Source organism: Eretmochelys imbricata, chromosome 3 (genome assembly GCF_965152235.1).
Source record: "Eretmochelys imbricata isolate rEreImb1 chromosome 3, rEreImb1.hap1, whole genome shotgun sequence".
NCBI classification, from domain to species: domain Eukaryota; kingdom Metazoa; phylum Chordata; order Testudines; family Cheloniidae; genus Eretmochelys; species Eretmochelys imbricata.
The window spans coordinates 140,604,141-140,622,454 of NC_135574.1; the positions used below are offsets into that span (position 1 = coordinate 140,604,141).

The 18,314-nt window shown below is 45.9% G+C and overlaps 1 protein-coding gene across 1 annotated transcript in view; it reads left to right on the forward strand.

Annotated features, from left to right (window-relative positions):
* CATSPERE (catsper channel auxiliary subunit epsilon) overlaps positions 1-18,314 on the forward strand; it is an 89,532-nt gene that overhangs the window by 17,559 nt on the left and 53,659 nt on the right. Inside the window, exon 5 of the mRNA XM_077813483.1 lies at positions 6,532-6,620. Within this exon, the coding sequence (XP_077669609.1) occupies positions 6,532-6,620 (89 nt within the window). The remainder of the gene's footprint in view (positions 1-6,531; positions 6,621-18,314) is intronic.

Below are 18,314 nucleotides of genomic sequence, written 5' to 3' on the forward strand. Positions count from 1 at the left end.
TTGACAGCCCTAGTCAAAAGTATAACTGGGTTAAAAAAAGAATTAGATAAATTCATGGAGGATAGGCCCATCAGTGGCTATTAGCCAAGATGGTCAGGGATGCAACCCGATGCTCTGGGTGTCTACATTTCTATGATACTGGTGTTTGGGATTTTTATATCCAATTTTGCAATACAAAGAAAGTTAACAAATTAGGAGCAGTGTACATTGGATCTAATGTCAAATTAAATAATGTGATGTGATACTGTAGTGAATGCATTATTCATTTGCATATTTAGTTAAGTAGAAGCCTCAGTTCTAAATTTATGTGTGCCGTTCACAGAATCTCCAATCTGTTGCATTTGCATGCCACTGATTGCAGGGATCTTGCCACAGAATTTTGGTTAAGTTTGCCATGAAGTTCCTGGGATTTGACTATGATTATTATTTTTTTATTTTATCCAGAATATATACAGTATTGTGGGAGGAGGGAGCTCAGTGGGATGTGGTTATTTTAAAAGTTTCTACTAACAATTGGTGTTTTGTACAATAAAGAACACTTAAACATACTCATTAAATCACCCCAAAGAGGGGAAGAAATAAATTTAGCTTTTTATCAATTTTTTTTTTTTTTTTGTTCTTCATGGGTCCTCACTATGTTTTATGTCTAGGCCCTCTAGCGTGCAAGCTAAAAACTCTCTACAGAGTTGTGTCCATTGAGGTTGTTCATGAACCTTGGCTATCTCCTTTTGTGGGATACCATCACAGACTCACTAGGGATCAGGCTTTCTTTAAGCATGGAGCCCACTTGGCTGCTGACCAAAACCTTGGCATCAACTATCATGGAAGTTCTTTGAAGAGCACTGCAGGGCGAAGGGGATGGGGCTTGGAGGGCCAGTCAGCCTAGTGGTCGGAGTACCTGGCTTCCTGCCCCAGCTTCTGTGGACAAAGGGCCTCAGCCTCTCAGGTAGGGGGGATCCAGGATGTCCCATTCCACCAGATCCCAGCCCAGGGCTCTGTGTAAATCACCCTGTAGTAGGGGACTTCCCAGCAGGGAGTCTACGTTCATTGCCCTGGGCTACTTCCTACTGTGGTCCTTTTAGTTTGGGGCATGTAGCCCTATGGACCATGTTCCTGTGGTGCCTGGTCTCTTAGTAGTGTCTTAGTGCCTGGACTCTTAGTAGTGTCCCCTCATGGACCCTGGGTAGCATCCTCCTGCGGTCCCAGGAGGGCTGGCCTTACCATGAGGCGAACTGAGGTGGCCGCCTCAGGTGCCAGACTGGGGGGGGGGAGGGGGCGCCACTAGGACCCAGAGTGTAGAAAATTGTGTCTGCTGCTGGTGCATATGTATGCTCTCTGCTCTAGATGCACAGAGATGGTGGAGTGCTGTGCTGGAGGAAGAAGGGCACAAGAGACATAGCAGGCAGGTAGGAGAAAAGGTGAGAGGGAATAACAGAAAGCAGCAGGAGCTGTAGGGAGAGAGAGGAGGAGGAGCCTCTGATGTACCTCTCTAGCACCCCCAGGAGCCTGGACTGATTAACACCAGCTTCTCAAGAAGCTTCCTGTTTCCTGCTGCTTCCTTGAACAGGCAGTCAACTGAAGTAGTTGGAGCCAGTTAGGCCCTTAAGATGCTGATATCTTCCCTCACTCAGGCAATGCTACCAGCCTGCTTATTTGTCCCCTTCAAATGAGTGTTGAGAGCCACTATAGCTGGCACAGAACAGCAATCATGAGTGAAAGAAGAAAACGCCCCTCCGGGGCAGCATTCAGAAAAAGAAAGAAAGAAAGCAAAGGAAGCTTTTTTTATCTAAGCAGGAAGGAGCCCTCCTGAGATACATAGACACAAATGTTCACGGTGAGCCTTGTGAGGATGTGACTGGTGAGGAGATGCCTGATTTTCCAGTTAGTCAGAGTGCAGGTGAGCTGGCAGCTACTGCAGTATCCATATCTCCATCTCAAATGGATGTAACCATGCACATTCCTGAAGAAAAGTGTAGATCAGAGAAGAGTGTGGTGGAGGCGCAAGAAACAGCTGCTGCTGAGTTTAGTTCCTTAAGTCTAGATGATCCAGGACTGTGGACCCACTTGAGCAGTAGCCTGAGGGACTTCCTTGTACTGCATGGGCCACAGCAAGTGAAAAACTTCATGTTCCCCAAAGACAGTGAAAATAGAAGTTTCCATCCAACACATTACTGGCGTGAAATCCCCAATGGTGACAAAGTGGAGAGGCCATGGCTTATGTACTCAAAAACCCAGAATGCTGCATACTGTTTTTGTTGCAAACTCTTCCAGTCTAATGTTCCAGCCACATTGGGTTCTACAGGAACAAAGGACTGGAAAAATCGGGTTAGAAATCTGGCATGCCATGAGAAGGCAGCAAATTACCAGAGAGCCTTCCATAGGTGAAAAGAGCTTGCGATGAGACGAAGGTTAAAGGCCACCATAGATGATCAGCATCAAGAGAAGATTGCATCAGAGTCTCTTTACTGGCAAAATGTTCTGAAAAGGCTCATTGCCATTGTGAGAATGCTTGCTACCAAAAATCTAGCACTGAGTGGCACTTCAGGTCAGCTGTATGTGCCAAACAATGGAAACTTCCTTAAAATTGTGGAGCTGATGGCTGAGTTTGATGCTGTACTCCAGGAGCATCTAAGAAGAGTCACCACCCAAGAAACGTACAAACACCACTACCTTGGAAAAACAATTCAAAATGAGATCATACAGTTACTGGCAACAAAAGTCAAACAGAAAATTGTGGCAGATTTGAAGTCAGCAAGATATTACTCTGTTATTCTGGACTGCACACCTGACACCAGCCATATGGAACAAATGACTTTAATGGTGCATTTTGTAACAACAACAGAACCTAGTGAAAATGTCCCTGCAGTGGTGACTGTCAAAGAGCATTTTCTAGAATTTATTGACACTGATGATACTACAGGAGCTGGTATGACAAATGTGCTTCTTAAAAAGCTGGAAGATACAGGAATTGCGATAGCTGACATGAGAGGTCAGGGCTTCGATAATGGTGCCAACATGAGAGGAAAGAACAGAGGAGTGCAGACACGGATCCAAGAGTTAAACCCTCGAGCTTTTTTTGTGCCATGCAGTTCTCATTCATTGAACTTGGTGGTCAGTGATGCAGCATCAGCTTCTAGTGAGGCTGCTGAATTTTTTAATGTCATTCAAAGCATCTTTGTATTTTTCTCTGCATCAAATCATCGATGGCAAATTTTGAAGCAACGTCTGGGAACATCCTCTCTGACACTGAAACCACTGAGTGCCACACGATGGGAAAGTCGAGTGGAGGCGATAAAGTCTATCAAACACCAAATTGGGAAGATAGATGATGCCATAGTTGCCATTATGGAGGATAACGCTATGACAGGAACTGTTCGTGGGAGAACAGTGGCAGAGGGAAATGGAATCACCAGAATCATACATAATTTCATATTTGTGTGTGGCTTAGTGTTGTGGCATGCCATACTGTTTGAAATAAATGTTGTAAGCAAGAGACTCCGAGGTGTTGAACTTGATATATCTGGAGCAATGGAACAACTGGACAAAGCAAAGTCATACCTACAGTCTTACCGGTCAGATGAGGGATTTCAAAACGTTCTGAAGAGTGCACAGAAGTTGGCAGAGGAACCTCACACTGAAGCTATTTTCCCACCCATTCAAGAATACAAAAGTCACCGAAGAAGAAGACGTTTTGATTACGAGGCATGGGATAATCCCATAAGAGACCCCAAACAACAATGCAAAGTTGAATTCTTTAACCAGGTGCTAATTGTGCAATACAGTCAGTTGAAGAATGTTTCATGCAGCTCAAGGAACACAGCAGTATATTTGGGATGTTGTATAATATTCCAAAACTCCTCATTATACCTGAAGAAGACCTACACCAGCAATGCAGGGCACTAGAGACAGTGTTGACACATGATGATATGCGCGATATTGATGCGAGTGACTTAGGTGATGAACGGAAAGCCCTTTCAAGACACATTTCAGCAGGATCAACTCCAAAGGCTGTTCTGGAATATATGTGCACAAATCAGATGATCACCCTCTTTCCAAATGCTTTTGTTGCTCTGCACATACTTCTAACAGTTACTGTAACAGTTGCCCGTGGAGAACGCAGCTTAAAAAAAAAAGCCAGTGTTTACTATGCAGACAAGGAAAATTATATTTGCTGTTCAGGCGTTTGAAAGTTAAGTGTTACTTAAAATTTTTGAACAAGGCATTTTAAGTTGTTTGTTCTCCTTTATTGGGATAGGTAGCAGAGCAATACCATGAGAGAGGAGTAGAACGGGGAGAAGGCAGAAATGAGACCTTTCAAAGTTTTGGCCCAAGCAAGGGAGCAAGATGGCGTCATTTGAGCTCCCTGTCGCAGGTGCCAATGGCTGTGGTGCAGCAGTGATAAGCTTGGTAGGGTCAGAAAACACCTCCCCCCACCCACCGCGGTCTCTGCTTCAGTTACGAGGATTCCTCTCAAGCCAGGTGTTCCTGGGCGTCTTTCTCGCTCTCCTTTGCCAGGACAACATTGCTTGGTCCCTGGTGGCTGCCTCAACCAACAGGCTAGTGACCCTTCCCTCACATGGAGAGATAGGTAGCTCCTGCCTCTTCGCTGATCAGCCCCGAACTGAGCCAGGCTCCCTCCATTTTTGCCTGCCAGGCCTAGCATTGGCTGCGGGAATTAATTTTAAATTCTTTAAAATTACAACCATTTTAAAGAAGCAAAATTCACAGACAGTGCAGCAAATAATTGGAATGTCTTCCAGCAAATATTTTCTAAAGATCCAAGGGAGGAATGTGATCAATGATTACTAAGTCCCCCCAAAACAATCTAGTATTCGTAGGCAGGGCTGCCCAGAGGATTCAGGAGGACTGGGGCAAAGCAATTTCAGGGGCCCCTTCCAGTGGCGTAGCCAGGTGGAGCAAACAGGGGGAGCGGACATAAGAAAGGTGCCAGCCGCTTATACTCACCTGGTGGCGCTCCGGGTCTTCGGTGGCACTTTAGCGGCGGGTCCTTCACTCGCTCCGGGTCTTCGGCGGCACTGAAGGACCTGCCGCCGAATTGCCGCCGAAGATCCGGGGCGCCACTGGGTGAGTAAAAATTAAAAAGGCGCCAAAAATTTTAAAAGGCACCACTTGTGCTCAGTGGGAGAGTGGCCACTGCCCCGCTAGCTACGCTACTGGCCCCTTCCCTGTCTCAGACCTCAGACTTCAGACATTCTCGTTGGGGCCCCTGCAGGGCCTGAGGCCTGGGACAAATTACCCCACTTCTCCCCACCCCCCCCCCCGGCAGCTCTGTTCGTAGGTCACTCCAATGTAGGATCCCCCCAAAAATAAATCCATACATACTGGACAGTGAACACATATGGACTTTCGACAGTTAATCAGATTAACAGAAAAAAATCTCTTCCAGTGCAATGTTCCTTACAAGGTGTCTCAGATCTGGTCATGCTCCCCCCTGCCAACCACCCACCAGAGTGCTGTGAGCGGAATCCAGTCCTTTGGATACCTAGGTGTTCTAATCTTCTGTGGGTTTCAGCAGGCTGCTGCACTATTTTTTCCCTTGGCCTCTCTGGCACATTTCTTGGCACTAACACTCAGTCTACTGTGTCTTAGCCTACCTGTCTTAAGGCCCCAGGGTCAGTGCTAACCTGCAAAATACCCCAGTAAACACACCCTCTCCCAGTATCCCAGTGAGGGTGTGAGACTTTTGGGTTATAGTTTAACTCTCTCAGGAGGCAACTGGTAGTTGTGACGTATGTAACACACATGGACATTTTGCACAGGACTCTAATACCATTGCTCTTTTACTTAACAGATAAAGCACAGAAGAGTACAGATCATTTAGAAAATAACAGTAGCTCTCCCTTTCTTTGTGGGTTCATCAGTGCACAAGAAGGCAGGTTTCCCCCTGCCTCATCAGGCTCCTACATGCAGCTCCTCTCAGCTTGATTTGGTGAAAAATGGCTGGGAAGTCCCCAAGTAGAGTAGCTCTTGTATTATTATACCTTCTGTGAAATGGAGATTGCAATTCATGCTCCTTTGGTGCCACCATGAGGTCTGGTTCATTTTTTATTGTTCGATGCTGAGGAAAGAGAGAGCTGTAAGAGGAAATAAAAAGGGAATAGATAAGAGGAAACTGTGTCATGATTGAACCGCTCCTATGTTTCTTTCTTCACCAACATTGCATTAAATTGTAATTAAACAATACATTAACAAATGTAACAAACATGAGATATAAAAGTCCTATATGTAGTTACCTGGACACACAAAATACTTGGAGTGAAATCCTGGTTCAACTGAAGTCAACAGCAAAGCTGCCATTGACTGAATCAGGTCAGGATTTCACCTTTGGCCTCTAGGGCCCTACTCCTGCGAACACATACGCACATGGCTAGTTTCACTGAATTCAGTAGGACTACTTGTGTACATAAAGATACTTACATATATAAATGTTAACATGATCAGAGCCTAAAGGTGGTAGGTATCATGTCGATCATATACAAACATGAAGTATGTTTTTTTTTCCTGTTTTAGACATTTGAGAATGTGGAACGCTATATGCCTATTTCTGAACATTTGAATTGCTTTTTGTGGTATGTGGTGAAAAGTTCTCCAGCACAGAGGTAGGTGTTTTCATATGAGACCTTCTCTCCATATGTATATATTTGGAGATGTGTAATCTAATTGTATTTGGATGTCTTTTGTGATTTGACACAAAAATGGTCAATAATCATTTGTTATGCTGCTCAGTTAAGTTAAAAAGTATGGGCCAGATATAAGGGTTTTCTACAAAAGAAAAGTGGTAGTTAATTCAGGCTTGTAGCTTCTTTGCCTTACTTGAGTAGTGCAAGCAGGCTGGAGTGTTCCAGTGAATCTGGTCCAAAGTGTGTGCAAGCAGTACGTCAGGTAATGTCTTTGTATCTTCTCAGATTTCAGGACAGTGCAAGACAACAGTGAATGAGAGTCGTCGTAGATAATTTGCAAAAAAGTATCTTTTTTTTTTTAAAACATCCATTACTTAAAAATGGTTTGACTAACTGCCCTGAAACTTTAAAAGAATATCTATTTTAGTTTACCCTGAAAGTAACTTAGAAAAAAATATTTTTTCCCATGCAAAGTTATAAGGGAAGTGAATATAGCCATACACTAAAATTCTAATTACAACTTAAACCATGGCCTGGTCTACACGAGGAAATTAGGTCAGTATAACTGCATCGCTCAGCAGTGTGAAAAATCCACAGCCCAGAGTGAACCAGTTAAACCAACTTAACTCCCAGTGCAGACATCGCTAGGTTGACAGGAGAATTCTCCTGTTGACCTAGCTACCACCTCTTGGGGAGGTGGAGTACCTATGCCAACAGGAGAACCCCTCCTGTCAGCATCTTCACTGAAGCATTACAGCTGTACAGCTGCAATGGTGCTGCTATGCCACTGTAGCGGTTTATGTGTAGACAAGCTCTATGAAACTGCTCTTGAGTGGCTCAATATTTAGGGTCATTTTTAATTACTCAAAGAAAGCTTGACCAGTTTTCTTCCTACTTGGCAGAAAAACAGTTGGAAACAACAAAGCCATTGTTATAAATGATTAATTAGTGGCTAAACCACACACATGCACAGCTGGGACTAGTACTACTGTAATTTAGCTCCACGAATATACAGGTGAAATCCTGGCCCCATTGAAGTCAGCCCGGTTGCCCCATTGACTTCAGTGGGGCTAGGATTTCTCCCCAGGTCTTTACTTCCTAAGCTAAGGGAAATCTGTTAGAGTTGTAATGAATAGACAGAACCTTTTGTTATCTCTAAACTGCAGCCCACTGCCAGAGAGCAAGCTGCTCATAAACACAATGTAACTATTAAAATTAACACTCCTGGGGGAATTCTGCGACAAAAAATTAAGAATTCTATGCACAATATTTTAAAATTCGGCATATTTTATTTGTCAGAATAACGCAATATAATCACACCAGTTTCAATTATTTTCGTAATTTATTTCAAAATACCTGTCAGCAAGTATGTCTGTAACAATACAGCCAACGAAAAAGATTCAGGAAATGATTTTTGACAAATAGATTCCTTATTAGGCATATTAATACAGAACTTTGAGTAATAATTTATTTAAACTACAATACAGAAATGTATTTCCTGCTCCCCTCAGAAGCAGTACAAATCCTTAGGGGAATCAGGAGTAATGGAGGAACTGAGGGAGAGGGAAGTAATTTCTGGGAATGAACCTGGAGGGTTTTGATTGTGGGTGGGGTAAGTATGGAACAGGGGTTTTTTGGGGCGGGGGAGGAGACTGTTAGGAAGTTGGGGAGACTCCTTCATGCAGATCCTGACTGACCTCTAGCTTATCCCATTCAGTCAGGCACATCTGCCCCAGTCCCCATGTGTCTCTGCTCCCCTCTTCGGCCTCCCTTCTTCCCCCATCCCCATGTGTCTCTGCACCCCCACTTGGCCACCCCTCTTCCTCCAGTCCCCATGTGTCCCTGCACCCCCTTCCCCCCATCCCCAGGCATCCCAGCACCCCCACTCAGCCACCCTGATCCCCATGTGTCCCTGTACCCCCTCCCTCTGTCCCCAGATGTTCCTGCACCGCTCCCCATGTGTCCCTGCACCCCCACTCAGCCACCCCCCACCCCCATCCCCATGTGTCCCTATACCCCCATTCCCATTCAGCCCCAGCCTCAGTCTGTCCCTGCCCACTAGCCCAGTCTATGTGGCTCCCCCAGAAGCCCCATGTCCCTCCCATATCCTGTGCCTCCTCACCTGGCCCAGCGGGCATATTGCTTTGAGAAATGCAGCCACTGTTCCACCCACTTGGGTGCTACCACCAGTGAGCCAGTTGCCCACTGTTCTGGCTCTACAGTAGCCCCTGGTGGGAAAAAGATATAATTGCAGCACCTCTCTGACAGAAAGTATTTTCTGCAGAGAAAAAAAACCTGCAGGGGACATACATTCTGCATGTGCACAGTGGTGCAGAATTCCTGGAGGAGTAAAATTAGATAAAACATTAATTAATATCTTTACTTAATTACAACCAATTTTGTTCATATAGAGAGTTTCTTCTTACTATGTGGAAAGTTTGTCAGGGTAGTAATAAGCCCTTTTTATGCTAGTGGGACATAAAGAAATGCCAGATGTGAGTCAATGTTTCTTATGAGGGTGATATTTTAATGACTTGTAACTCAAAACCTAACAATAAGACAGCTTAACCAATTTTCTTCAAACTTTGCTGAAAAATTCTTCTTAGCTTTCTGAATAAAACTGGCAAGGTCCAGGTCAAGACAGTAGCCTATGTTGCCCCTTTTTGGGCTAAACAGTTAGCCCACATTTGAGGACTTGCCAGGTTGTTTCCGTACTTCTTATGTGGCATCTCTGTAACTAGATGTTTGCAACCATGTTAGCCCATTCTGTATGGTCCTCTGCTAATCACTTTGTGGATGAATAGTCCTTTTGATCCACCCAGAATACATCGTCCATCCTAGCTCTTTTTTCTGTCTTGCATTCTTCTACTATCAACTTTCTCTTCCACGGCCTGAAAACATGCATCACCTATTGAACCTCTTAAAATGTGTCCTGCAAATCAAATCTTTTTTCATAAGATTTCCAACTAATGTTTGCTGAGTTGTTTTTGGTAGGAGGATACATTGATGATGATACTAGTTGTATATTTATTTGATGCTGTCCTGTTTATTTACAAAGAATGTACAAAAAGTCCTGTTTCCTTGAACATAGCAGAAAAACAACACCAGGCAGTTTCCTGGCTCACATTTTCCAAGCTTGTCTTTCTTGAAGTAATGTACTCCAAGGAACTCTGTCTCTCTGCTCCCCATCAGGGCCACGCTCAAACTGCTTGTCTGACTTTCTGCCTCTCACACACCCAAACAAACATAGCTGCAACCAATCAATCTCCTAACTCTTGCTTTTGCAGTCAGTCCCAGGGAAACCCATCAGCCTACATGCCGTCTGAGCTTCTGATAGACCTCGTCATACAGCCTTGGGTAATGTCTTCCTATTGTTTCCAGTTGTCAGTACATAAAGGTTGTTTGAAATATTGTTGTAGCCGTGTTGGTCCCAGGATATTAGAGAGACAAGATAGATGAGGTAATATTTTTTATGTGTTAACTACTTATGCTAGACAGTCTATTTCACCTTGTATTTAGCTGCGACTTTCTGGGTATGTCTACACTGTGATAAAAGCCACAGCTGTGGCTGGCTCAGGTCAGCTGGCTCAGGCTTGTGGTTCTTGGGCCACAGGGCTATAAAATTGCAGTACAGATGTTTGGGCTCCGGCTGGACCCTGGACTATAAAACCCCACAAGGGGGGAGAGTCAGAACCCAGGCTCCAGCCTGAGCCCAAACATCTACACTTCCATTTGTAGTCAAGCTCTATGAGCCCTTGTCAGTTGACTTGGGTGCCCTGGGTTTTTTGATCACAGTGTAGATGTACCCTTTGAGTACCTTTCTCAGACCTGAAGAAGAGCTCTTTGTACATGGCTGCGCGTGAACTGCTGGCTGGGGGAGGCTAGCTCCCAGACCTGCCCCTTCAGCCTGAAGCCTGCCCCTTCCACCCCTCCAGCCCAGGCTAGCTCCCCCAGCCCCAGAGTGCTCCCTCCCCAGCCCTGGAGCGGGCAGCACGGCCCCTCCAGCCCCGGAGCACTGGGAGGGCAGGCAACACAGCCACAGCCCACCCCAGCCCCAGAGCGATGGGCGGGCAGGCTGCACAGCCCCAGCCTCCCCAGCCCCAGAGCACCAGGAGGGTAGGTAGCAAGACCCAAGCTGGGGCCACCCCACAGGGAGCCTGGAGCGGCCAGACAGAGCAGAAGCAGGAGGTGGGAACTGGGGGCAGAGTGTGGGCAGCTAGATTCCCTCTGCCCCAGCCCTGAGCCCCCTCCCACACTCCACACCCCTCCGCCCCACCCCCGCCACACATCACCTCCATATTGGTGCACATAACAAAATTCATTCTGCACATGGATGTAAAAAATTAGAAGGAACATTGGAGGGCGGGGCCATGCCTGACTGTCTGGGGAGGCACAGCCTCCCCCAGCCTATGGTACCCGCCGCCCATGTCTGTGTAGCTCAAAAGCTTGTCTCCTTCGCCAACAGAAATTGGTCCAGTAAAAGCTATTACCTCATCCACCTTGTCTCAGTACATAAAAGGAAATTTAATTGCTCCTTCCCGTTAACCTGAAAGAAAGGTGATTAACACACACATCATCAGTTTTAACAAGGTCTCTGTTTGTCCTTGATGGCAGCCATTAACGCTTTCCAGTACAACAACAAATTAGAGATCAAATTTGATCAAACTTTTTTCTCCGTTGTGTAAGGGCATGCCTACCCTCCAAAATTAAGGGTATGTCTTCACTAGCAACATTAAAGTGCTGCTGCAGCCCCAGCGCTTTAGTGTGGCTGTGTAGTTGTGGCACCAGCGCTGGGAGAGAGGTCTCCCAGCACTGTAAAAAACCCACCTCCACAAGGGGAGTAGCTACCAGCTCTGGAAGCACAGCTATCAGTGCTGGTGCACTGTCTACACTGCCACTTCACAGCGCTGAAACTTGCAGCGCTCCGGGGAGGGTTTTTTCACACCCTGAGCAAGAAAGTTGCAACGCTGTAAAACGGCCTAAGTTGATCTAACTTATGTCGTCATACAGCTGCCACAGTAATTACATCACTTGCACATGTCTACACTTTGCTCCTTGTGTGCGTCCTCACCGGGAGCATTTGTATCAATTGTACTGTCAGTGTGGGGCATTGTGGGATGGCGTTTGAGAGCCAGTAACAATGGTTGTAAGCAACACAGTGTCTACACTGACACTGCATTGACCTAACTACATTACTGTTGACCTATGCCTCTCATGAAGGTGGAGTTATTAAGTCAGTGTAGTGAAGCAGTTATGTCGGCGGGAGCAAAATGTTATTATAAATACTTACATAGTTAGGTTGACGTAAGCTGCCTTACGTTGACCTAACTCTGTAGCGTAGACCAGGCCAGAGTTACCCTAACTAGTTTGTCTAGGAAATGTTGTGACGGAGCTCACGTGCCCCTCATTGATATGGAGAGGGTTAACTCCACTCTCTGGGCCGAGGAGGCCATGCCCTCACGGCCCTGCTGGGCATGCTCCAGCTGCGGACTATGTATAAAAGGAAGCAGCTCAGCTCATTCGGGGCTGGCCGCCAAAGAGAGGATGCATGCTGCGAGCTCCAGCCCGGGAATCGTAGAAGCCCCAGACGACAGGAGCCAGGGATGCTGAGACTCCGGAGAACACCCAAGGCGAGGCGGAGCTGTTGGCAGCCGCCCTGAGCGAGGAGTCCAGACCCACGGAGATGCCTGGGACCCTGGCATCAGGAACCGGGTAGGAAGGAGCTCAGGGAGACTAGTTGTGGTGCCGAGTGGGGTCAGCGTGTTTCAGGCGGATTCCCCGCTGACATACTTGCCACTAGGCCACACAGTCCCACGGAAGGTGCAGTGATACTGACTCTGGCTACTAGGCCACACAGCACTGACAGAGGGGACAGCCCAACTGACTCTTGCTACTAGACCACACAGCCTTACTGAGCCAGGGAACCACCTCGACTCTGACTACTAGGCCACACGGCCCCGAGAGAGGGCGACCCTATCAGTCCTGTCTATTGGGCCACACAGCTCTGAGAGAGGGCGGCCCTGACTCTTGCCACAAGGCCATACTGCCTTGCTGAGCCAAGCGGCCACACTGACTCTGAACACTGAGCGATACACCCCAACCGAACCAGAAAGCCATTTTGATTCGGGCCATTGGGCCCCATGGCCGTGTGGGAAGGGGCCGTCACCCTGACTCTGACCATTGAGCCATACAACTGAGAGAGAGAGAGTAGCCATATTGACTTTTACCATTAGTCCTCACCACAGTGGTCAAGACAAACGGTGGTCGTAAGCACTCCATTGCGGCAAAGTAATTACTCCACCCCACCCCAAGAGGGGACAGGGTGCACTTGCCCCACAACACATGTCTACAGTACAAAATTATGTTGACCTATGTTACGTCAGCATACAGCTGCCGCAGTAATTAAATTGCTTTTGTGTGTTCACACTATGCTTCTTGTGTCAATGTTGTGCATCCTCACTAGCAGCGCTTGCATCGATGTAGAGAGCAGTGCACCATGGGTAGCTATCCCTCTGTGTAACTCACCACAATCTAGCGCAGGGTGTTTGGGGAATATTTTGCCATGCCACATGGGGCCAAACTGAGTCATCCAGGAGTGACTGGGAGCATAATTTCAACATCCCGTAATGCATTGTTTTCTATCCCATAATTTCATCTGCATCCCATAACATTTCGCAATTCTTTTCAAAATCCCTGAAAACGCGCATGTCCTTCCTGACTGTCCACCATCTGTGTCAGAAACATGAATCCTGCACAGCTCTGCACAGTTGTGATAAGTGTTGTGAGCATGGAGAACCTGATCCTGCAGTATCTGCAGAGCTGCCAGAGTAGCCGTGGGGAACATGATGATTCCTTGGAGGCTAGATTGCTATGTGATATAGAAAGAAATAATTCAGGATTGTTGGTGGCATTCACGAGGCAGCGGCAGATGGTGGAGCGCTGGTTCTGAGTCTGAGAAACAAGCACTGACTGGTGGGATCGCATTGTCATGCAGGGTTGGGATGACAAGTAGTGGCTGCAGAACTGTCAGATGTGCAAAGCTACATTCCTGGATCTGTGTGCAGAGCTTGCCCCAGCCCTCCAGTGCAGTGACACCAAAATGAGATCTGTACTGACAGTGGAAAAGCAAGTGACTACTGCTCTGGGGAAACTTGCAGTGCCCAACTGCTACTGATCACTTAGGAATCAACTTGGACCCTCTACTACACAGCAGCCAAGTCCGTTCCCTGGACCTTGCTGCCTTTCCTTGAGCTGCTTCCATGATTCCTGACCCTCCCCATTCCTCTGCATTTGCCAGTCTCTTCACTCCCTCCTAGGGAGTAACTTTAGGCAACTCGTCTCTGCAGTCCCCAAACACACCTCCCTTCTCCCAGGGAGTGACTGCAGACTCCTTCCCTGCAGTCCCCTCTGCTTCCAGTTTCCTGATTTTTGTAGAAGTCCCACCTATCCCTCACAGATGAGCTTCTCCCTAATTACCTGCCTTCAGCCTATAGCTCCCCATTTGCAACCTAATTAGCTGATTGAGCCCATATGGCCCAATTCAGCTCTTGCAGGGCCATTTGGGGGAGCACACTGTATCATAGGGCTGCAGAAGGAGGCATACACAGGACTGTTGAATCTGAAGGTCAACAAGAGTCTGCAGCATGGCTATTTACTGCTTGAGAAGTGCTAGAAACTCCTGCTGCACATCCCTCTCCTTTTCCTGTGCCTTTTTCATCTCCACTCTATCCCTGGCCACGCTGTCTCCAAGCCTTCTGTTTGGTGTCCGAAGAAGCAGAGGCTTGCAGGATCTCTTGGAACATGTCCTCCTATGTCCTCTTCCTTCTTCTCCTTATCTGGCTGAGCCACTCTGCTTGTATGGATAGAGGGACCCCATCCTGAAATAAATCTTTCCTTAACCCCCTCTTCTGGCCTTCAGACCACCCCCTAACCTCTCCAAGCTCATCATCAGAAGCAAGCTCCCCACAGACCAGGGCACACCAACTCCAAGTGGCACCAGACTCTGCCAGAACAACAGATACAAAACCTGCAGATCTCCTACAATGCTCAGCACCCTGCACAACCCCCCTTTCAAGATCCCTTGAAAGGTCCCTTGAAATATGTGTTAACTACTTATGCGAAACAATCTGTTCCATCTTGTATTGAGCTCTGATGCTCTGAGTATGTTTCCCAGACCTGAAGAAGAGCTCTGTGTAAGCTCGAAGACTTGCCTCTGTCACCAACAGAAGTTGGTCCAATAAAAAGTATTACACCTTGTCTCTCTAATATATGGAATGAAAACATAAAGCAATTGTTCTGCTCCCAGCATAGCTGTGGGCCCCCTGGCCTTTGGCAGTTTAGTGGTCAGGGTCTCCTCACTACCTAAGGACATCCACAGGGCCTCCCACCTGCTCGCAGTCCTCCACTGCACTGTCTGCAGTCTGAATTGTAATTACAGGAGGGTATTCTCCTAGCATTCTCCTAGTCCCAGTCACCCTAATGAAGCTAGGCCCTCATCTATATTGCCTAGTTAGTAATTATCAGACCCAATCACCTGACACTGCCCAGCTGGATCTGATGATTCCCAGCACCTGCTTTGGGATCCACCCTGGAACAGGGCTGACTGTTCCTTGGCCCCCTTTACTGTTAAAGGTGCAGATTTCCCTTCCAAACCAATGCCACACCAACCAAAATTGGCAATCTCTAGGGTCATTCCAGTACCAATGGCTATGGTACCATCCTTAATATCTACTATAGTACCCACTAGGGAGAGATCTATGATGGCACTGACCATTGCACTGGTACCAATGTATATGATCCCAGTACTGTCAACTTCTACAGCATTCACTGATTTGACAGAACTTAGAATCACTCCGAAACCAGTGTCACCCTTGAATGCATCTGCTTTATCAGATATTTCATGATCTGCCCTGATACTGGAGACTATGGCATTGGTTATGAAAATTTCCCTCCATTTATCTTCATCTCAGGGGAAGCCTGTCAGCCCTCCTCAAGTTCCAGTGATTCCGAGGGGAACTGCACCTCCAGTTGAACAAGTCTACTCTTCATCTGCTGCCTCTAGCAACAGTACTTTTCCAAGCTCACAGCCATATTCTTCTAACTATTCAAGAGTTCGAGATCACCGCAAGAGAAGTTCTTAATCTGAACAATATACAGGACATGCTACAGATGCTTCTCATGTGCCTTGGATGCCACTTCCCCAACATTAAATGCCATACCTTTGTGATTTCCAGTCATAGTTGTACTGGCCTTCCTGGACCCCACAATTTCAGTATCCACCCCCTTTGAAAGTTCCTTGTGCAAGATCAAGGGACAAGTCACCATCTGCACAAACTCACAGACCTCCACACTTGCCTTGCAAGCAGAACATTTTAACAGAGGAACAGAAGCACAAGACCAGAACAGGAGACCAGTCATTCCTTCTACCCCATTTACAGAGGATGACTTTAGAGCATTCAGAGACATTCTGAAGAGGATGGCAGAGATGCTTGAGATTCTTCTTGAGGTGATGGAGGGAAATCTTGTACATTTTCTTAATATTCTTCAGCCAGTAACTCAGGGTTGTGTTGCAATGTCAATAAATGAAGGTATTTTGGACTTGACAAAAAATCTGTGGGCTATACCTGTGCCACTCTCTGCAATTTAGAGAGAGGACCACAGATATCAAGTCCCATCCAAAAGGTATGAGTATTTTTATACTCCTCCTACCCCAGGTTCTTTGGTTATGACTGCCGCACAGGTTTGATTGATTAAAATCAAAGTGACTTAAATCACCTATTTTAATAATATTTAAATTAGAAAGCAGGAACTTTGATTTAAATAATCAATTTTAATCTTTTTTTGAATTTGTACTTTTTAGTTATTTTCCTAAAGAAAGATTGATTCTCATTGGCTAAAAGTTGATTTGCAACTAAATATAACCTCATCTCCACTAGAATTAGAAAGAAGTGTTGGACATATTTGGGACATGTACTCTGGATGCCAAAACACAGACTCCCACATGAAGCTGTCAAGTAGAAACCAACTGGTGTGAGGAAACATGGGCCCCCAAGAGAAACCTAAAGAAGAACTCTGAGCAGGGAGGGCAGAACAGTCAATCTCAACAACATTGAGCAGATGGAGGCAGGCAGCAGTACATGAGAGAAGGATGGAAGAGACTAGTTTCAGCCCTGTGCACCAGTACTGACATGAGAAGGATATAATAATAACCTTTACACTAAATTTGGTACTTCTATTTTCTAACCAGAAGGTGTGACCCTAACAGCCCCTAAATGCCCACTGGCAAATGGTTCACTGTCAAGTAACAGCAGTTCCTATCAAACTTGACAAATTTACTATGCCTAACATATTGCTGTCATTATATTTACCTATAAAGAATGTGGTGTGACATATCAAATGAAAGCAGGTCACAAACCGGTCATTAATGGCATTGTGAAATGTATGTATTAACAAGGAATTATGGATACTTACAGATACTATGCTTTAAAGTCTATACCCAAACAAAGGGGGAAACAGGTTTTCTTCCAGACAGGAGGGAAGATAGTTATCTCCCTTTCTGTAATGTAAATTGAGCATGATGATGCCAGAGACAATGGACAGCTTATTTGCATCAGAGGTAAGCAGGAGGAACAAATTAACATGTGGATGTGAAGTGAGCATGGGAAGTGTCAAGGTTCCTTTCCCACTCTGAACTCTAGGGTACAGATGTGGGGACCTGCATGAAAGACCCCCTAAGCTTATTCTTACCAGCTTAGGTTAAAAACTTCCCCAAGGTACAAACTTTGCCCTTGGATTAGGCAAAACACTGCCACCACCAAGTGTTTTAAACAAAGAACAGGGAAAGAGACCACTTGGAGATGTCTTCCCACAAAATATCCCCCCCAAACCCTACACCCCCTTTCCTGGGGAAGGCTTGATAATAATCCTCACCAGTTGGTACAGGTGAACACAGACCCAAACCCTTGGATCTTAAGAACAATGAAAAATCAATCAGGTTCTTAAAAGAAGAATTTTAATTAAAGAAAAGGTAAAAGAATCACCTCTGTAAAATCAGGATGGTAAATACCTTACAGGGTAATCAGATTCAAAACATAGAGAATCCCTCTAGGCAAAACCTTAAGTTACAAAAAGACACAAAAACCGGCATATACATTCCATCCAGCACAGCTTATTTTACAAGCCATTAAATGAAAGAAAATCTAACGCATTTTCTAGCTAGATTACTTACTAACTTTACAGGAGTTGTAAGGCTTGCATTCCTGATCTGTTCCCAGCAAAAGCATCACACAGACAGACCGAACCCTTTGTTCCCCCGCCCTCCAGATTTGAAAGTGTCTTGTCCCCCCATTGGTCATTTTGGGTCAGGTGCCAATGAGGTTACCTTAGCTTCTTAACCCTTTACAGGTGAAAGGATTTTTTCTCTGGCCAGGAGGGATTTTATAGCTCTATATACAGAAAGGTGGTTACCCTTCCCTTTACATTTATGACAGGAATGCACTGGAGTCTGAACCCCAGGGCTTCATCCTGACTCTGGTGACAAAGATGATAAATTTGGGGGTATATAAGAAGAAGCAAAAAGACATTTTAATTATCCATCACTGAGGAAACAAAGAGGTCAGCGCTCTTTGCATCCATAAACAGTAGATCTCCAGTCATGTGGGTTAGTGGCACTGA